The sequence below is a fragment of the Cervus canadensis genome, chromosome 28 (assembly GCF_019320065.1).
Source record: "Cervus canadensis isolate Bull #8, Minnesota chromosome 28, ASM1932006v1, whole genome shotgun sequence".
Classification (NCBI taxonomy): domain Eukaryota; kingdom Metazoa; phylum Chordata; class Mammalia; order Artiodactyla; family Cervidae; genus Cervus; species Cervus canadensis.
In genome coordinates, this window is record NC_057413.1 from 25,845,311 (window position 1) to 25,867,074 (window position 21,764).

The following is a 21,764-nucleotide window of genomic DNA, read 5'->3' on the forward strand; positions in this document are numbered from 1 at the left end:
TATTACAAAGTTTACTTCTCTAAGAATATAAAATACGAGCTTCTCCTATCAAATGAACCTTCTCTTTCTGACAGCAGAAGAGATCAACTTAGACCCCTTAAATTTTTCTGCCCTTAGAGCAGATCTTTAAGTGGCAAGTCCCTCGAACAGTCCCTCTTGGAAGGCACACCTCCATAGCAAAACTTCCCTAACACACAGCCGCTAAGTGGCAGTCAGAATTTGAATCTAAGAAGAATAAATCCAGAGCCCAGAATATTAACTTTACTTACAAAAAAAGAAGGGCTTAAATAACAAGCAAGACAGAGGCAAAGGAAAGGTGGGGAATATATTAATAGGCATAATCAAATGGACGTGGTGGATGAAGATATGTGGGGGTGGCAACAGAACGAGTACAGTAATACTGAAAGTGTGCATGGAACAGGAAGGACAATGGGCTCAGTTGGGATATTTTACTGTTGTCATATATGTATATATATATATACACACATACACATACATGTGTGTGTGTGTGTGTGTGCGTGCACGCTAAGTCACTTCAGTCGTGTCTGACTCTGCGACCCTATGGACTATAGCCCGCCAGGCTCCTGTGTCCATGGGATTCTCCAGCAAGAACTGGAGTGGGTTGCCATGCATTCCTCCAGGGGGTCTTCCCCCCCAGAGATTGAACCCTCATCCTCTGCGGCTCCTACTTTGCAGGCAGATTCATTTACCTCTGAGCTACCGGGAAAGCCTGTGTGTGTGTGTGTGTGTGTGTGTGTGTGTGTGTTCATGTATGTATGTACGTATATATCACGCATAAACAAATCCTAGACTTTAATTGAAAGTATTGTATCAATTTCGGTTCATGCATTGTAATATATGCACCACACCAATGCAAATTGTTAATAATAGAGGATACTAAAGGGTGAGAGGGGAGGGATATGGGAATACTCTGGATTTTCCACTCAATTTCGCTGTAAACCTGGGGAAAATAACTCTTAAAAAATAAAATCTTTTAGTGAAAAAAAAGGAGGAATGAAGTACTGGAATATTTAACAACATGGATTAACTTTGAAAACATTACACTAAGTAAAAAAGAAAAAATACAGACACACAAAAATTCTATGCACAGTATTTTATGATTCTGTTTATGTGAAATACCCAGTATAGGCAAATTTATAGAAACAAGGTAGACAGAGGCTGGAGGGAGGTAGAAATGGGTATGACTGCTTAATGGTGATGGAGTTTCCTTTTGGATCAAAATATTCTGGAACTGAATACTAATGATGGTTGCACATATTGTGAATGGAAAAAATACTGATGTCTTGGACACTTTATTCTTTTCCTTAAACAAAACTTTAATGGATAGGAAAATTAAATACAATTTGATTACATTCTTTCTAATTTTAATTGAATTCAGATTTGAGACATCATTTCAGCAATTACATATCTTTCTTATGTTAGTAATAGCATCTTTCCCATTTTGCATTCTGCCATTGCTATTTCTCTCTTCAAGAGACTGTAAAATCAGAGTCTGAATAAAGCCCTGAAACTGTTTATGGTTTTTGGTTCTCTTTTAGTTTAAACAACAACAAGAATTAGACACTCTAAAATGATTAAAATGATGAATTTTATGTGTATTTTACGACAGTTGGAAAAATTTAAAAACTAAATAAATGTGAAAATATTTGTGAAAGAATAATATTACATACTATAATATTTCAGTACATAACTTCAAACATAAATGAGTTTAAATATAGAAGAAAAAATAACATGATCCAAAAGAGAAAATTCCAGAATGCCAGAGATGAATAGTCTTCAAAGGACAGTGAAAACCGTGCTGTCTGCCTTCTTAGAAAGCGGCAGTCTGTCGTTTGCAGGTGTCCTTCATTCTCACTTCAGAAGATTTTAAGACTTTTTCCAAATCTTTACTTTTTCACATTCTTCTTCTCCTATGTGTGGCTTCTCTTCTTTAATTCACTGTGATTTAAAGTATTTTTTATTTCCATTGAATTTTATTGCTTGTGTTGTACATATTGCTTCTGTTTCTTTTATAAGTATTCATTTTAAATTGTGTGCTTTTGCACTGTAAAACTAAAATTGACATTTTCATATACATGACATGTAACACATTTTCTTCTTGGTCTAGTATTTCTGAAAAATTTCCTCATTCCACACTCTCAGTTAAGTTCCTGAAAAAGTGTGATGCAGAAATTACACACTCTATGGGATTTTTAAGGTTATATCTTAGTGATCAGATTTTTCTCCTTACATTTATCTGTATTTTCTCTTCCTTATTTTAACTGTATCTTTTTGTTTTCTCAGTCCCATTGGGATAATTGTTACTTTTCTAGGGACACAAATCAAATATTTGATTGTTCCCTGCACTTCCTCCCCTAGGCTAAGTTGCATTTTCCATTGGATTTTCTAAAGGTCTTTTGTTATCAGATATCAGATTGTGATCAGCAGGCAGGATATTAGAGAGCTTGGGCTATGACAGCTCACAGAAAGGATAAGTCTCCAGGTCAGACATGACACCAGAGTAAGGTTGAATCCTCTTGATTAGGTAAGTGAGTGAGTGTGTGAGTCCCCTTCTAGTAGTTGGTGAAAAGAGAAAAGAACTGGGACTTAGAATATAACCCTGGTTTCCAGAATCCAGGGTAATTGGAGGTGTTGCTGAGACTCCTTTGGGTGCAGGAAAGATGTCAGAAGGATCCACACTAGGAGACCAAAGAAAGCAGGGGGTGCAGAATTTCAGATAAGAAAATTGGGGGAAAGTATAGATAAGGCTTCCCAGGTGGCACAGTACTAAAATTTACAACTGAGCACTCATGCACCATAAATAGGGCACTTGTTCAAGTTATAAAAGGAGAGGCCTCCAGAGGTGTAGTCAAGGGAGATTCTAACTTGCCCTAGAGACATCTTCAGGCAGTGGAGGCTTACAGGAGAGGAAATGGCCCAGTCCTCATATCCATAGCAACCCATTGCCCCAACTCATTCTCAGATAATATAAAGATGACTTCTTCCGGACGCTGTCCTTGGCAACAGTCAAGGCCTATTCTGTCCTATCCCTAACTTCCACCTCTCAGTACCACCCTCCTAAGACGAGCCCCTCCCGTCCTAGCTTGCGAAGGAGGTCGTCAAATTTTTGCGGGACTTTTGGCTGCGTGACTGTCTGTGGGCCACAAGCTTGTTTCCCTCAGAAAGGATTCGTTGAGCTGTTTTTGAACCCAGTGTGTCCTTCACTGCAAAGAAGGAAAATCCAGTCTGATAATAACCAACATAAGAATATTTTAAAATATTAATTTCATAATATTAACATCCAAACAGGGGAAAAAGGCATGATGACTTAAGAAATTTAAAGTGGAAGAACTTTCTAGGGCTCACAAAATCACCAGTATATGAGAAACCCTTCCTTCAGAGCAAGGAAAACCAATAAGTCAATCACCATATTTCAATGATCTCAGTTCATGCTGACAGAATCCAGTTATGTCTCAGCTTCAGAGCAAGGATATCAATGACACTTTTTTATCTTCCTCTCCCTCCACTAGATCACCTGGGAATGTGCACTGGGAGATTAAATTATTATCTTTCACTCCTTTTGCTTCTATTATTACTGTAAATTGATCTCATTCAACACTGATCCTCAATTACATGCATGTAAGCCATGGACTCTCATGTTTCCTTAATTACTGAATATCCACTGGATGCCTCTGTGCTTCAGTGTCTGCTGAAAATGCTCCCACCACAAAGCCTGCTCCACGCTGTTTCTGTTCTCCTAACTCACCTTTTCCACAGCTTTTCCTCCAGATCAAGCCTATAACTCCAAGAAGAAGAAGAAGAAGCAATCCCCAAATCAGCAGTCTCTTCCATGAATAAATCATCCCGGACTCTGAAATGGAAGCCCCAGAATCACATTAAATCATGAAACTGGGAGAATTTCAGGATCATTCTTTTCATCTGAGCATCTCCTAGGCTGCAGAGGTGGATGAGAATTGGTCCTATCAAGAAGAAAGTTGGTTTCCTGCTTCCTGCTCTGCAGAAGCCGAGGAGAGACTAGAGGTTCATGCTAGCTTTCCCGTTAGCTCCTCTCAGAAAAACACACATTTCTCCCCCTCCTCTTTTCCAACTCTATCATCACCACAATCACTGGAATAACAAGAATGGCAAAAAGATAAATTTACCGAATCTGCAGCCATGAAAATGGTGCTATGGAAAATTAATTTCTAATCTGGAAGAAAACCTGTCATGAGGGACAGGGGGAAGTGATGTCAATGTTTTTGCATTGGAAGAAAAGAGTCTAGATACAGTGATGATAGAGTCAATTCTTGGAATTTAGTAGCTGACGATGTAACCATATAACCTTAAGGCTTTAGTGGGGGATTTCAGGGAGAAGCTCAAAAGAGTAGAATCCTAGGTGTCTTGAAGACCAGCTTTGCAAGAGATAGCAACAGACTTCATCAGAAAAGAAAAAAAAATAGAAAAGCAGTAAAATGAGTAAGTCTGGGTTGGTCTTCATATTTAATTCACAAAGCTGAGAGGAGCACATGGAATCACTAACCTGAAGTAGAAAAAGTTGTGTTTTTCTCCTCGCCTAGAAGGGGGCTGCTGATGGAGCAGGTCACATTCACAACAGAGCTGTTTGTGACCAGTAGAATTGCCTCCACTTGGAATAGCCCCTGGCTGCCTTGAGTCAGGTCCTGGGAAAAGGATGGTATTGTGTTTCCTTCCGTGTCCCTCCATTGCACATGGGGCTGTGGGAACCAGCCTTCTGAAGTGCACTTTAGCATTACTTCTCCATCCTTCAGTCCCTCCATGGAGATCTGAGGTGAAGAACCCAGACCTGGGAATAAAGACCAAGGAAGGCAACTGAGAGTCTCTGCAAATGGTTATATAGTCAGTGATTTCACTGCAAGGGGAGAGATGGGTTCGGAGACTTGGAGCAGAAGGCGAAGCTTACGGGGGTAAGCGAAGTTTATACACCGCTTAGGAATGAGACTAGCTGGAGCCTTTGTTTCCTTTTGTTTGCATATTTTTATGTTTTGTACTCCTAAAATCATTCTGGAACAGATTAAGGGATGTAATAAGTTTCAAATCCAATTTTTATTCTTCTATACCCCAAAAATTAACTCTGATGAGGTCATGAATCAACATGGCCGGAAAAAGGGATGAGAATATTCTCAAAGAACAAAATCTTATAAATACATATTTCCAATGGCAGAAAATGATGAAGTTCATTAAACTTGTTAACATGTGCTCCCATGGATGTTTTCTAAACGTATTTATTAATTTGGATACACCACTCATGGAAGAAACAGATTATCTATGAGTTAGGCAATGTCCTCAATGGCAATTGCCAAGCTTAGAAAAATCAGTTTTCACCCACAAATATAGACAGAGGGAAATCATGATGCAGGGAGTGATCTTGTCCCTACTCCATCCCTGCCAATACTGTCAACATTTTTTTTTTTCTTATGTGGTGGATCTGTTGGGTTGGCCAAAAAGTTCATCTGGGCTTTTCTGTTAAGACATGATGGAAAAACCTCGAATGAACTTTTTGGCCAACCCAACAGTTTAACCTTCAAATTACCATGTTTCCAAATAACTACATCTTTCCCGATATTTTAGTAACACACTGAAATAATGAGTCCCGTGTCATTATGGAGTAAGAATCTCACATTTCACTAGAGATATGACCACTTTATGGAGATCCTGGGAAGGATACAAATTCTACACACAAAGAATTAGGTCTGGTCATTTGAGTTTGTGGACATTATGTATCTATGATAGCTCCTGCACAAGGGAGAATTTACTATACATTTGATGAGTGAATGGACATTAAGAAAATTTCAGATGTCAGAGAAATTTTCCAGGACCCAGCAAGTTACATGCAGTAGGAATAGACATTGAATTCAGAACATCTGTCTAGAATCCTTACCTACAATCTTCAGATCCAAATCCGCCTCCTGGTAGACTCCATCTTTTTCAAAAAGGCACCAGTACTTCCCATCATCTGAAATCCTGGCATCATTTATCTGCAGGGTCAGCCTCCCCTCACTCATAGCATCACTCAGCAATGCAGTTCTCCCCCGATACTCTTCCATCTGCTCTCCAGCCACACGGGCCCCATCCATATAGACGTAAACAGCAGGATAACGGTGGGATCGGACCCACCGCACCTCCATCTTCTGTGCATCAGTATTTGGAGCCAAGGAGCAGGTTAACTGTATGTCTTCTCCCACTCTAACAAGGATGGGCTGGGAAGGTCCAATCACTTTTAAGGAAGCTGTTAAATACAGCAGAAAAAACACAATGGAAGATTCAAACTGGAGCAAAGAGTGTCATCTGCAAGAACATCTAGAGTAGTGTTCAGGACCCAGGGGCATCCAAGGGCGCCTGAGGTTCAGAGTTATCCTTTACAGATGTGGAGATTTGGTGGAATCAGGATAGAGGTTGCCCCTGTGCAAGGCAGAACCATCCCATGGTTCCATCTGAAGATTATCACTAATTAGACCCACACCTGCATCCCTTTCCTATAATCTTATTCAGTTTATAGACCCATAAGAAAATAATTTTGCAATTAAAATCAAATTAACATTTTATCATTCCAAATTTGCATGACCTTAAACTACTTCTTAATCTGTGTATGTCTCAGCTTCTTATACTGCAAGATAAATATGTCATTATCAAAATAAAAAGGTTTGCCTGGAGTTAAACCTTCCCTGATAGCTCAGTTGGTAAAGAATCCTCCTGCAATGCAAGAGACCCTGGTTCAATTCCTGGATTAGGAAGATCCCCTGGAGAAGGAATAGGCTACCCACTCCAGTATTCTTGGACATCCCTTGTGGCTCAGCTGGTAAAGAATTCACCTGCAATTTGCGAGACCTGGGTTTGGTCCCTGGGTTGGGAAGGTCCACTGGAGAAGGGAATGACTACCCACTCCAGTATTCTGACCTAGAGAATTCCATGGACTGTATAGTTCATGAGGTTGCAAAGAGTCAGACATGACGAGCAACTTTCACTTTCAAACAAAATAATCCATATAAAAAGGATTACAATGATAGCAATGCAGTGTGAGTGAGGCAAGAGATTCAAGACCTGAGGTTATTGGAGCCAATCCCATTATAGACCTTGATAATGGCAACGAAATGAAAATGGGGTGACTTTTTAGTAATGAAATATGAAGAAACCCCCCTAGCTTGGTAGCTCAGATGGTAAAGCGTCTGTCTGCAATGCTGGAGACCCAGGTTCGTTCCCTGGGTCGGGAAGATCCCCTGGAGAAGGAAATGGCAACCCACTCCAGTACTCTTGCATGGAAAATCCCATGGAAAGGTGACCCTGGTAGGCTACAGTCCATGGGGCCGCAAAGAGTCAGACATGACTGAGCGACTTTACTTACTCATAAGTCAGAAGCAGTCATCACATTTCGGTGCCCCAAGGTCCCACATATGTGAGGCTCTAAACACACACTAGTCAGTGCTCTCGGGTGACCTTGAAAACTGTTATAATGATCTTATAATGTTATTCTTGCCTAGAATTTTGCCCAGTATTCTTGTCTGGAAAATCCCATGGACAGAGGAGCCTGGTGGGCCACGGTCCATGGGACTGCTAAGAGTTGGACACTACTTAGCAACTAAACAACAAAATGGTAATTTATGATAGAAATCCAGGCATAACTTTGTAACTTGTTTGGGTGAAGAATCAATGATCAAAGGCAAAATGTCCTCATTATGTATTTCATGCGTAATCTTCTAGGTACTTCTCTAGAAACATAATTCTAATTTTCAGATTATTCTGTTCTATTCTTGATACAATTTGTCTCCCAGTTATTTCCAGCATGTTGTTTGCTTTGTTTTGCAATTTTACCTAAAACATATTATTTCCACTTTATATGTACTTGTTAAAATCTAAACACAAAAGTAGGAATCATGAAAAAAAGACCTAGGAGTTAGTTTGCTGCTATTTCTCCATCCATGCTTCTTAGAGTAATAAAGCAGACCATTTCCTCATCTCTGTTATCTATATGAGGTTTTCTTCTTTTTCTCCTATCCATGCGCTGTGGTACATATCTCAAACTAGTCTCAAATAGTCTCAAACTAGATTGCCCTACCAGAGACTGGTAATTAAGAGCTAAAATTGATTATTTGCCAACTGTAAAATGATGATAAATCTATTTACCTTTTAAATTATTGGAAGAAAAGAAAAATAATTTCCGAAAATCATTTAGCATCATACTGGGCATGTGATTATCATTTCAAAAAAAATTAGTTATTATTTTTATAACCAATAACATTTGCCAGAGTAGGAACTAGGATTTCATTTTCAGCACTTCTATAGACATCTTGGTTTGCCAGCAGCCTCTGAGCTCTAAGTTACAAGCTCTAACAACACAGTGGCAGCTTTGAACTCCCTGATCTCCTCTCTATTACCAGCCTGTCCTCAAGGCTCCTGAGGGCAGAGCCAAGGGAAGTTCTGGTCTTTTCATCTTATTTACCTTTGGTCCCAGAAGGCATGCACCACTTAGAAACAATAGGACATCAGACTGTACTTTGTGTGCTGGATCTCCAAGAAGCATGTCATTTTGATTCAAATAACCCAGAGAAATGAGAGGACCTTCCTTCGGGACAGAGATGTGGGTCAGCCTGCCCAACACTGGCTTGATTTGCTGAGCTGTAACTGACAAGTTCTGCCAGCCAAGTTTTCTGTCCGCCCGAGGAGGGAAGGGATTTGACTTGGAAGGTAAGGCTTATCGGGGCACAGTCTACAGAGTTATCTTATCTGCGCAGTTTACGGAGTTACCTTTGACTGTCCCAAGGCCCTTCTCTTTATCTTTATGGCCCAAAGGCGTCCAAAGTACCACACTAGACTCTGGCAGAAATTGGGGTGTGCTCTCCATCTTAATTTTCCTTGAAAGCTCCTGTATGGGCTGAAAAATGTGCTTAAACTCACCTAACATGCACACAGGCACCCACACACACCTTCACACATAATCCTGTAGCAGGTGACTTAAAGGAGAGCGGGGTATGGACGGAAGGAGAAAATGAGCAGGTAGGTAGCAGACTGGTTTTTATGGGCTCAGAGAAGAGGTCACAGGAAGGAGGAAAGCAGGGAAGATAAAAGGCAACAGAAGAGAAACTGAAAGAGGCTCAAAAATCAGTTGGTTATTGTTTAAACCACTTATCTTAGGTACCATAAAATAATACCTGCAATCCGACTAGTAAGTAAAGAAAAAGAGGAAAATGACCACCCTGAGCACAGGGTCCCAGGCTGCATCTAGGGAAGTCACAACTTCCTCCCAACAGTGATGAGGTCAGGTCCAGCTGGGGTGAAGAACAGGTGCAGAAACCATAGCAAGGCAAGAGGGTGCAGGCGGCGAGTGGGTGAGGACCTCCAGTTATCGCAACAGCACTGCTTACTCACACCAGAAACTCACAGCAGCTGTCCCGTCCCGTTCCCTACACACTCTCTCTCCGCCCGCCTGGTGGGACAAAGCTTCCATCTACACCCATTTTAGGCATCCGTCTGGGGCTCACGGGGGTCCCCACGGACACGGAAAGTGGCAGATTATGCAGTGTAGTGGTGCCTGCGTGAGACTGCGCTTGGCTGGTCCCTCCAGTATTAAGATGAGACTGGGAAGATCATGCCCCAGTTTCTCATCTGGGTCACGATGCGTCGCCTTTGCTGTGTGAGCTTTGTCCAGGGAGCATCGCCTTCCTCAGGGGTGGAGGGAGGGCAGAGGCTCGTGTACACTCATGCACACCAGCCATCTCCGCTTACCCATCTCTGTTTGGAGTTTTTCTGGAAAAAGAATGAGAATAACATATCAAGGAATTTGTTCTAAGAGAAAGGAGAGAAAATATTTCCTTCCCTTCCCCCAAAACGTAAGGTCTACATTTTCTCGAAACAGGTGATTCATAAGAAAGAAATAAAAGGTAGAAAAATAATGACTTTTCTCCATCCATCACCTGGTGGTCCAGCTATTTTTCCCTTTCTCTGCACAACAAGACTGTTCTCAATTCTACCACCCCATAATTCTGCTTATTTCTGCTTATCTTTAACATATTTAACTATTTTATTGAAACAATAATATTCTTTTTATAAATACAAGCCCTTTGGGATGAAGAGCAGGTACAGAAACCATAGAAGGGTGAGAGGGTGCAGCTGGTGGGTGAGGCCAGTTACCACGATGGCGCTGCTTACTCACACTAGAAACTCACAATGGCTGTCCTGTGCCTTCCCCTAGACACTCCCTCTCCACATATATGAAAAGCATATTTTTATACCTTTATGATATGTGGACAAAGATGATTATCACCCATAATTATAAACTGCTGCTGCTGCTAAGTCGCCTCAGTCGTGTCCGACTCTGTGCGACCCCATAGACGGCAGCCCACCAGGCTCCGCTGTCCCTGGAATTCTCCAGGCAAGAATACTGGAGTGGGTTGCCATTTCCTTCTCCAATGCATGAAAGTGAAAAGTGAAAGTGAAGTCACTCAGTTGTGTCCAACTCTTCACGACCCCAGGGACTGCAGCCTACCAGGCTCCTCCATCCATGGGATTTTCCAGGCAAGAGTACTGGAGTGGGGTGCCATTGCCTTCTCCGAATTACAAACTAAGAGGTATATTAATATATGCTTTGCAATTATATATACATATGTATATATAAATTTGACTCCTTTTAACAGCAACATATAACATTTAACTTTTTCCCTATAACCATTTATATAAATAGCTAAGTACTTACATCTTTAAATATATAAATGTAGAGGGTGTCCCAAAAGTCTTAGTGCAATTTTAAGTTATTTAAAGCCAATAATCTGTAAATGATTGGAAATGTCTATTTATAGAGAGATATAATCTTTATCATTTAAATGGTCCATCGGGGTTATTTTCAACCATTAAAATTATTTGAAATACTGTTTTTCATCAATGGTATAACGTATAGTAACATAAGACACTTAACACTCCACTGTTGTATTGCGTTTCTGGCTTCTATTTTTGCTGCTCTTTATAAATGAGGCTATAATAAAGATGCATTACTAAATAGCTGTCTCCATCTCTGATTATCTTCAGGTGATAAGTTCCTAGATGTAACTGGCAAAAATACAGCACAAGAAAACATTTCAATTGAATGAACAGCTGTATATCCTTCACAATGTAACACATACTTGTGAGAAAAGAAAATTAATAAAGAAGAAAAGGCAGAATCCAAAAATAAATGGAATGCCATTAACAATATAGCTATATAGGCTATGTATATCTCCAGCCATAAATGTTTTATAGTTTTTAATGCATATTGGTGCTTCCCTTGTGGCTCAGATGGTAAAGAATCCACCTGCAATGCAGGAGCCTCGAGGTCAGGAAGATCTCCTGGAGAAGGAAAGTGGCAACCCATTCCAGTATTCTGGTCTGGAGAATTCCATGGACAGAGGAGCTTGGCGGGCTACAGTCCATGGGGTTGCAAAGAGTCAGACATGACTGAGCAACTAACACACATACACAATGCATATTACTAAATATTAGATATTCTTCTTGATTAAAAAATATTAGGTGCTACAGAACAGTCCCTTCAACCTTTCCCACTAATGGAAGCATCTTGGTCCTAGAGGTAGAGCACTGACCTGGGATGGAGACATCTGAGCCCTTCTCCTCGGCGAGTGAGGGGTTGTGGATGAAGCAGGACACAGTCTCTGTAGAGGCATCCCTGACCACAAGAGTGCTTTCTACATAGAACAAGCCATCTTCATCTTGGAAGTTATGATTAGAGAAAGTCAACAATTTTTCTCCCTTGATGTCTTGCCAGGAAACCTGAGGCTCCGGGAACCAGCCCTTTGCAGTGCATACAAGCTGGAGTCCACTTTCCACAGATCCGCCCATGTGGATGTAAGGGTCAGACCCCAGACCTGTGGTAGAAAGACACAGCCCTGAGTCCCGGAGCCCATGGAGGCACAAATCACAGAGCTGGGAGTCCAGTGACCTTGCTCATAGGGAGAAAGCAGGAGTTCGAGGCTCTGGGGAGCAAAAGGTGGCCCAAAGTCCTCCTCCCATTCAAACTGGAGCTTACATACCCTTTATACCCTAGTATGGATCTTTAAATTCTAGCATATGAGCAGTATTTTCATTCAGACTCAGTCAGGAAAATAAGAGTTACATAATGACATTTTGCTTCTGTCTCTAGCACTGCAAACTAAGATGTGTTACAATTTACTCATGAACCCCCTTGTGCCACAGACTTTGCCTTTTTCATCTTAATATTATTGTGTCAGGCACTTGGACATGTTGGATGATATCTTGACTCCAATTTAAACAGAATATTTACTGTAAAGTGAGATCTCTTCTCCAGAGAGAATATTCTTCCCATTCCTTTTGTTGGTGGTTGTGACCTGGGGGAGAAAACAGATAACCTGGGGTATGCAAAATGGGAAGTCTCATGAGGACTTTCTGTATCTAAGTACTCCATTCCATGGAAAATGTTTTTGAGAATCCTAGTTTTATATAATCATGAAATTCTTTCCCTATTCAATACAACTCTCAAACCCAAACAAAGGGGATTCTATTTTCCATAGATGACAATTTTGTCCCTACCACTTGTTGAGAACAGAGACTGATTTTCTTCACCCAGAGCCTTAGAAAATGCATGGCTTCTTTTCAGATGTCCCTGAAAGTGAAATGCCTTAGTACGGGCCCTCCCTACTCCATATCTCAGAAGTTTGAGGATTCTTTTCATCCTTCTTGAATCAACTTGAGCTTAATAACAGTAATAATCACACATAGGTGTTGAGAAAAAGAAGGTGTTGGAGATCAACCTCCTAGGGGAGCAAAGAAGAGAGCAGCATCAGCTAGGGAAGTTAAATTCTTCTTAGAACAATTTTCCTGATACGGTAAATGGATTTGCCTAATTTTTTCTTCTGGGCTTCCCTGGCAGCTCAGTGGTAAAGGTAAACCTGTCTGCCAATACAGGAGATGTGGGTTCAGTCCGTAGGTTGGGAAGATCCCCTGGAGAAGGAAATGGCAACACACTCCAGTATTCTTGTCTGGGAAATCACATGGACAGAGGAACCTGGCAGGCTACAGTCCATGGGGTCACAAAGAGTCAGACATGACTTAGTGACTAAATGACAAGAGCAATTTTCTCTTTAGCACGTGAAGTAGTTACTCCTGCCAGGGACCATACGATCGATTACTTTCAGATATTTGTTTTTCCACAGAGCTATCCTTTCTTCCAACCTTTCTTCCAACCCCTTCCTGCTTTGCTAACACAAAAGCATCATGCAGGTCCTTGCCACTCACAATGGGTATGTCCCCAAATCATCTGTGAGCCCCAAATTCACTGAACACTAGTATCCATAATCTCCATAAAAGCACAATGCTCTTAACCTCTGCAGTCTCATCATTAGCTTTTTAACTGAAGGCGGCATTACTCAAATAGTGAGTTCACATCTCAGTGACTGTGTATTTGAGGCTGAGTAGAGAACAGAGAGGAGAAGGCAATGGCATCCCACTCCAGTACTCTTGCCTGAAAAATCCCATGGACGGAGGAGCCTGGTAGGCTGCAGTCCATGGGCGAGAAGAGTCGGATATGGCTGAGTGACTTCACTTTCACTTTTCACTTTTATGCATTGGAGAAGGAAATGGCAACCCACTCCAGTGTTCTTGCCTGGAGAATCCCAGGGATGGGGTCGCACAGAGTCAGACACGACTGAAGTGACTTAGCAGTAGCAGAAAGCAGAGATGTGGGGCTTGTCAACTAGACTCGCTCACACAGCAGCTGACTTGCCTTTGCACACTAACCCGTATGGCATGAATTCTTGCCTCAGCAAAATTGCTAATGACTACGTGTCATCAATTTTAAATAACCCTCAAGAATAGCCAAAACTGTGTAAGTTAAACTTGGGGAAATTGTTTATAAGTGAGCTCACTTTAAAGCCTGCAGAACCACTTGCCTCCAAATAAATCAGACTGGACATCAGCAGTTGCCTCCATGATTAAAAGAGAATTGTTCACCTGGAAATGAACTTAATGCAGGTTAATATACTTCCCCTTCTGAGAGCCTATGTCTTTCCCCAGATACTCACTGGCTACTTGGAGCAGCAGGCTTGTTTCTGCAAGGTAGTTGTTGTCTTTGAAACGGCACCAGTACTGCCCGTGATCGGATGGCTGGAGGCTGTGAATCTTCAGAGTCACGCTTCCCTCAGTGATGCCGTCTTCTATCCACTCTACCCGGCCTCTGTACTCCTCCATCTGTATCTCCGTTATCTCATCTCCACCCCGATACAAAAACACAGGAGTGCTGGGCTCCGAGCGGTACCACCTCACCTCCATGTCCATTGCGGTCCTCTTGGGAAGGAGCTGACAGGTGAGCTGGGCATCTTCTCCCACCATGGCCAGGACAGGATGGGCAGAACCTGTCACTCTAAAGTCATCTACAAAAGAGTGACACAGAAGAATCGGGAAATGCCACCTGGAGGAGCAATACAATTTCTTTGGGATGCCTACTCAATCAAAATGGAGGCCCCTGGAAGAGGGAAGGTTCTATTTGCAATGTTTTAAAGAAACTCAGCACTATATGTATGTTTGGTGGCTACAGAGATAATCTTGTGTACTGAAAATAGCATGTAGTTCAAAAACCTGAGTACGAGTGCTGAATCTATCACTTACCAGCTGTGTGATTTGGAGAGAAATCCATTATTCTCAAGAAATTGATTTGCAATCTTAATTTCTTCATCTTTAAGATTAACAACTACCATCTCTGCACTGCTTTTATTCTCAAATAAGTTAAAGTTTAAACTGATTTTCTAATTGAAAACTCTATTAGTTAGTGGCTTATTTTATATTTTACTGTGATTTATTTTATAGTTAGTAATTTCACAGAGGATGAGACAGTTGGTTGGTATCGCTGACTCAATGCACATGAGTTTGAGCAAACTCAGGGAGATAGTGGAGGACAGGGAAGCCTGGCATGTTGCAGTTAATGGGGATGAAAAGAGTCAGACACGACTTAGCGACTGAATGATAACAATTTCACTTTAGTGACTGACATTGTAATCACTTTTCCTAAATTTTAGGTAATAGATTTATTCAATAGACTTTTCAGCTTTTCAGAATTGTTCTTGTCTTGTCCTAAGTAATGAACTGGAATTTTGTTTGTTTGTTTGTTTTTCTCTGAAACAGGCAAGATTCCAATTACTAGGGCTATGTAAAATGCAGCTTTTGCAAGGATATTTTTGGCAGATTAAGGGCGGTGATTAGTATGAAGAGTTCGAGCCTTCCAATAAAATTTTAAGTCATGTTTGACTTCTCTGTTATCTACAAATTGAACAGATGTTTCATAAGTCTGTATGTTCCTATGCTTCCTAATTTCATGTCATGTATATTATGTTTTTTTTCTCATCCTAAAATATTCCAGGGCCAGTTGCACTTTCTCTGTGCAGATCCAAACCTCCTAAGAAGGAACTTCATCTTGTTGAGTTGTTGTTCAGTATCAAGTTAATGGTGCTCACTATGGAACATAGGCAGATATCTGCTGGTATCCTGTGTGGATGAAATCTGAACATAACACTAGAACTGAGGTTGTGCCGTCTGGGTGAATTTTACAGCTTGGGAAAGTGCATCACTAGAGAGGAGGGCAGCCTCACCACATCACGTAGCTCCTGGCAGCCTCTGTCTGGACCCTGTGATTTCCGATGTCCTGTGCCCATGCTTTTTTCCCACCTTGTCATCCTGCATTTTACTGGGGGTTCTGACATTACCCACTGGCCTTGAATTTTCACAATCCCTTTTCAAGATATAATATTTCAACCAAGAAAATTTAGCTACTGAGCTTTCCAAGCCCATTTCTTGAAATCTTCTTCTAGTTTATTTCCATGTATTTTTACACCGTTTAATTGATGGTAAGAAGCAACCCCTTTTCTTGCCCTGAAAGAGCTATCCTGAATAGAAGCAGGAGAATGAATGACTCACCATGTTCCAGGTGCTGATTCAAGTGTTTTTCATGTACAGCCTCATTTACTCTTAAAGCCCATGTGAGCCTATGAGATACAGTTAGGTTGTCATTCTTAAGGATGAGAAAACTAAGGCAGAAGGTATTCAAGTAACTTTCCAAACATAACACAGCTGGAGGAGAAGGAGGTCTTTGTGGAACACAAGGGCTTTGACCCCTGGATCCTCACTCTTAATATTACGCTAGCTCCTTTGAATTTGGGAGTCAGCACCCAGACTGGACCTCTGAGCAATGGAATACGTGATAAAGGGAAGAAGAGCATCCTACCTGATTGCTTCATGCTGAGAAATATAAAGAAGAAGGAGGCAAACACACCAGACAGGCTGTATCCAGGAAGCTCCACCATCCTCCCTGGGGCAAACACAAGAGAAAATACAACGGTACCTAAATGTGGCTGCAATACACAAGCGCTTCTGTGGTTTCCAGTGGTTATGGAGACGTAACAGGGAAGCAACATCAACACCTTCCATAATCAAATGATGAAATGGGCTTGGCTCCCCTTCTCTGCTTTTATCGATCATTTCCAACCTCTTACTTACACTGTTGTATTTCATGCTATTTGGGGCACTGAAGGTAGATTTCTGACTGAAATGAAAAGATCTTTGGGGCCAAAGGGACAATGATGCTTTGATTACAAAAGGTCTCCTTCGGTCCATCTATTCTGAGCATGCAGAATTAGAGAGCAGTATTCAACTACTTTTTCTCACCCCTCCCCTTTCAGTCAGTCCTGCAAAGTCCCTCATCTCTACAGTCTCCTGGATGCAAAGGAGAGCAAGAAGGCCTCAGAACCAGGAAGCCATCACCAGGAGAACACCAGGGCAAGGGGATGCCTTGGAAAGTAAAGAAAATAATAGTGGAAACGGTGATACAGAAGAAGATGACCAAGGAAATGACCTTGAATAACCTTTCAGTATCATCTTTCTGTATCATCTTGAAGACACAGAAATGAATAAAAGAAAAAGCCTAATTGGTAGAGATGGGCAAACTCAACATGTCCATTGTAACCAACAACATAAAAATACTTCCACACAGTTAAAATATTTTAAAACTACCAAGATTAAAATGCTGGATTTGGTTTTGGAAAATGAAACACTCAGGGTGAAAGGTATCTAAGACTTAGTCTATCAGCTGTGTTAAGAATCTTATGGAAAGAAAAACTTCACATCACATATAAGAACTTGCACAAGAGCAATAAGGTATTGCTCCTCTCCCCCCATAAACTAATGCCAATACAATTTTACAGAGCAGGAGGAAAAACCAACACTCATCTGAAATGGAGATGATGAACCAAATGGTTCAGGAGGTTATTTTTTCTGTATTATGACTGTTTACTCTCTAAAGTGATGCACTGTTGTCGTTTGTTGTTGTTTAGTTGCAAAGTTGTGTCCAACTCTTTTGTGACCCCCATGGACTGTAGCCCACCAGGCTCCTCTGTCCATGGGATTTCCCACGCAAGAATACTGGAGTGGGTTGCCATTTCCTTCTCCAGGGGATCTTCCCAACCCAGGGATTGGAACCTGTGTCGTCTGCATCTCCTCCATTGCAGGCGGATTCTTTATCCCTGAACCACCGGGGAAGTCCCTTTCATCTAAAATATCTCTAAGAAATGTGATACAAACCCAGTCACAAAACCACAATACCTGAAAGAGTGGTCAAATATTTAAGGAAAATGAGGCTGAGGGTTAGAAGACAGTGCGGAACAGTAGTAGTTTGCCGCTTGAAAAGGATCAGTCCCGTTCCCTCAGATGGAAGGAAATTACCATCTTGACTTCTTAACTCCTCCTGGGGAAAGCAGAAATATGTGGTTCCAGCAAGTAAAAGCTAAGAAAACCTGCAAAGTCCATGTCAAAGTACCATCACTCACTGAGGCAAGCTAAGAAGGACCCACACTTGCTACAAATCAGTTTGTAAGCTTGTGTTCCTTTAGACTCTTTATGTGAAAGCAGAGAGAAAACTGACAAAAGTACTCTAGGAAAAAAGCTGTCCAAACCAGGGAAGCTTTTGAAAAAAGCTGTGAAAATGCATGTGAACCTTCAATGAGGCTCAGAAAGAGATTGGTGAGAGGGTATAAACAGGGAGAATAAATGCCTTAAACCAGGGTTGTCAGTGGGGAGGGAGGACGGTTTGCCTTTGGAAGGCATTCGACAATGTCTGCAGACATTTTCGGTTGTCACACCTAAGGGGAGGGGGACATATAATGAGTACTAGCCACCATTGCTGCTAAACATCCTACAACGCACAGGAAAGTCCCTACAGCAAAGAATCACCCAGTCTCAAATGTCAATGAAAAAGAAAGTTGCTCAGTCGTGTCCGACTCTTTACAGTCCATGGGATTCTCCAGGCAAGAATACTGGAGTGGGTAGCCTTTCTCTTCTCCAGGGCATCTTCCCAACCCAGAGATCAAACCAAGGTCTCCCGCACTGCAGGCGGATTTTTTACCAGCTAAGCTACCAGGGAAGCCTAAGAATACTGGAGTGGGTAGCTATCCCTTCTCCAGGGGATCTTCCCGACCCAGGAATTGAACTGGAGTCTCCTGCATTGCAGGCAGATGCTGCAAATCCAGCTGAATCATCACCATGTGATAGACAAGGAAGCAAGGCTCAGGGGCACAAACACAGCTTCAGACAAGACAAAGGAGTAATATGATCCCGGTTTTCTGAGGCTTAATCTAGAGCCCCTTCTTCACCCAGCCTGCTTCACTGCAATATTGTGAGGCTCAAATACGCCATGGCAGCACTTTGAAAAACATAGGGTGGGGTGAGTATAAAATACAAGTAGGGGGTGTTACAACAAGTGGCAGGGCGTCCCTGCCAGGCATCTCTAGGCCCTGCTTCCTCATCTTAGTCAACTCCCCCATCCTCCTCCTCCCCGACCAGGGACTCCCCAGTCCACTCACGTGTCTCCCTCTCTCCTTCCGGGTGAAGGCAGGGTGCCGCTGGGGTCTCTCCTCACCTGGTCTCGGGTGCGCCCTTCATCCACAGAGCAGGTTCCACAGAGACAGGTCAGAGCCTGAAGTGCTGCCTGGAGCAAGAATGGGGGCACAGTCAAAGGGGGGAGGCAACCCCGGTCCCCTGGGCTTTGGGTGAAGCAGGCGTTAAGCTGCCTCCCCCAAACTGAAGGAAAAGCCAAATCCCTGAAGATGAAACTCCAGTCAGAATCACATCTTCACCTCCTAGCTGTAATCCTTTGAAAAGTGAAACGCAGGTGGCAAGTGAACTTTGACCGGGTTTAGTTATGAGTTCTCCAGACCTGCAGACCAAACTCTAACGTTTACACTCCTCACCCTTTCCCAGAAAGCCAGGCCCCATCTAACATCTGGTCTGGGCCATCTTGGCAGGTCCTCACAGCCCCTCAGGCTGGCCGTCTGTCTACAGATGTTAAGGACTCCCGCCCAGTGTCAGGCCTCCACAAAACAGTGCACACGGGGCTTAAAGTTGGACTCAAGACTGAATATCAAGTATCCTTCCTGTCTTCCAATAGTGAGAAGCCCGAGGCCCAGAGACAGGAACTACCTTCTCCAGGAACAGAGCGCCAGGCCAAGGTCTCTCCTGCTAGTTTATTGCTCTTTTAACGTTGGTTCTTTATCTCCCTTTGATGGGTAATAAAGAGCTTAATTATTACAAACATTGAACCAAAGAAATTTAAAAAGCTTTTCAATACTATGTTCAGGCACAAAAATTATAAAAGGGAAGTTATAGGCACATTCATTGTGCGCACATGCACACGCACTTTGGTTTAACTTAGATTTTCCTTTAAGTTCCCCTTAAGTCCATTCCTTGAATCAGAGTGCAAGTATCACTGGGATCTGCAGATACAAGCATACTTCCTTTAATCGTGCTTCCCAGGTATTGCATTTTTTAAACAAATTGAATTTGTGGCAACCCTAAGCCAAGCACGTCTATTGGCGCCATTTTCCCAACAGCGTTTGCTCACTTCATGTCTCCATGTCCCAGCTTGGTAATTCTCCCAGTACTTCTTTTTCATAGTATCATATTTGGGTGGCGATCTGTGGTCAGTGAGCCTTGATGTTACTCCTACCACTCACAGAAGGCACAAGTGATAGTTAGCATTCTTTAGTAATAAGGTGTTTTTAATTAAGATACATAGCTTTTTAGACATAATGGTATTGCACACTAAATACACTACAGCAGAACATAAATGTTAACTTTTATAAGCTCTGGGAAGCCAAAAACTTTGTGTGACTCACTTTATTGTGATATTCACTTTATTGTGGTGGTCTGGAATCATACCGGCAGTATCCCTGAGGTATGGCTTCTCAAGAATTAAAAAGTTCTCCAAGACAATTCAACTGTAAATATTCATTTCAATATAAAATATAAGCATATGCAACATTACTATGTGAAAGTATTTAAGCGAATTTTTTTTCCTGAAGTTTCTTCCTCTCCCTTGGTAAGGTCCACTCATATTTGGGCCACCTAACTTGAGACTGCTCTTCTTAATGAAGAATTTTTTTCCTGCTACCTTTAGTGCAGATAAAGACCTTTCTCATGGTGAAGGATGAGGAGTTTGAAGAGGAGAAATAAAGTAATTAAACCTTGGTGAAAACTCCTTTACCCCATTTCTGTCTCTCAGGGAGGGTGGAGGGGACGCTGTCCCACTTCGCCTCTGGTTCCCGGCATGGCAGTGATGCCAGAGGCGTGTCTCTTGAACAACAGCCCCAAAGAGCAGCAGCAGAGGGAAAGCTACTCGAAGCAAGAAGAGGGGGACCCTGGAAGATTCAACTCTTAGAACGAAAGATTACTGCCTCAAATGCTGGCATGGATGATACAGCAAGAGGAAAGTGATGGCATGGATGTCTTCATCACCAATATGGGAAGAACAACCAGGGACAGTGTGACCATGACATACAGTGGGAGTCAACACTGTATGGAGTCAACAATATGAGGACTGCCTTCTCCAGCAGTCCTGCACCACCTCCTGCCTGGGGACTTAGAAATAAGCCTGGGCAGAGGGCTGCTTTTAAATTATTAATGGTCAAGAAAGTCATGGGGTATTCTGGATATTACTAGATTGACCCCTTTGCTCTAAGACATGATAGGCCTTGACGTAAAAATTCAGATCAGTAATAGGAAAACGGAACTTTATTTTTTCACACTCAATTTTGCGGTATCAAAAGCTATTTGTTACACACATTCTGTATCATCTTGATGGTATGTAAAGTGCTGGGATTTTCCCAGGACTTTCGGACTTGTCTTTGCACTGTGTTAGTGATCAGACACATTAGTACCCACTGACCACTTAATATAATCTCTGCTTAGAATTTTATGCTTCTCTTCACAAAAAGCCCTTTCTCAAGGGGACACCAGTTTTGAAATAAGAACTGTGCCGTCAGTTATGTTGTGTATTATGGTTGTTCATTTCGTGTAGGGATATGCTGGTATTTGAAAGAGAAGGGCATGAAAACAAGACAAATGCTCATAACACTGAGGAAGGCAGGAAAAATGAGGATTCCAGAGAAGGAAGGAAGAATAGAAGGAAAGGGTGTAATTCATCAATATGACCACAAGAGGGCAGCAGAGACCACTTCACTGTCTGCCCCCAAGGGTTTTTTGTTCAAAATGTAATTCACTCTAGACCCTTCTCCAGATGCTGTTGTCCTGTATACACACTCATGATTCTCTCAGCTAGCAGATGACAAAAGGAGCCCTGAGCCTAGGATGCCTGAGATTTAAATTCTAAGTTTGCTATAAATTAGGGCAAGCTTCTTTGGCTATACACTGCTCACATTAAAATAATCCTAAAAGTATAGGATGAGAATATAACT

At 42.0% G+C, this 21,764-nt stretch overlaps 1 protein-coding gene across 7 annotated transcripts; it reads right to left on the minus strand.

Annotated features, from left to right (window-relative positions):
* Window positions 1–1,280: 1,280 nt before the first annotated feature.
* Window positions 1,281–19,418, minus strand: BTNL2 (butyrophilin like 2). 7 transcript variants are annotated; one of them, XM_043450156.1, is made up of 10 exons: window positions 19,263–19,418; window positions 18,932–19,000; window positions 16,247–16,330; window positions 14,055–14,402; window positions 11,601–11,882; window positions 9,757–9,777; window positions 5,918–6,265; window positions 4,541–4,822; window positions 3,767–3,871; window positions 2,945–3,224 (listed from the first exon to the last, which is right to left on the minus strand). In XM_043450156.1, the coding sequence occupies exons 3-10, from the start codon at window positions 16,323–16,325 to the stop codon at window positions 3,100–3,102; spliced, it is 1,590 nt and encodes a 529-aa protein (XP_043306091.1). In that variant the 5' UTR covers window positions 16,326–16,330; window positions 18,932–19,000; window positions 19,263–19,418; the 3' UTR covers window positions 2,945–3,099. The 7 variants fall into 7 exon arrangements, with proteins under 7 accessions (XP_043306094.1, XP_043306093.1, XP_043306091.1 ...); XM_043450155.1 differs by having other exon boundaries at window positions 18,876–19,000; XM_043450159.1 differs by lacking the exons at window positions 2,945–3,224; window positions 19,263–19,418 and adding an exon at window positions 1,281–2,171 and having other exon boundaries at window positions 18,876–19,238.
* Window positions 19,419–21,764: the final 2,346 nt, after the last annotated feature.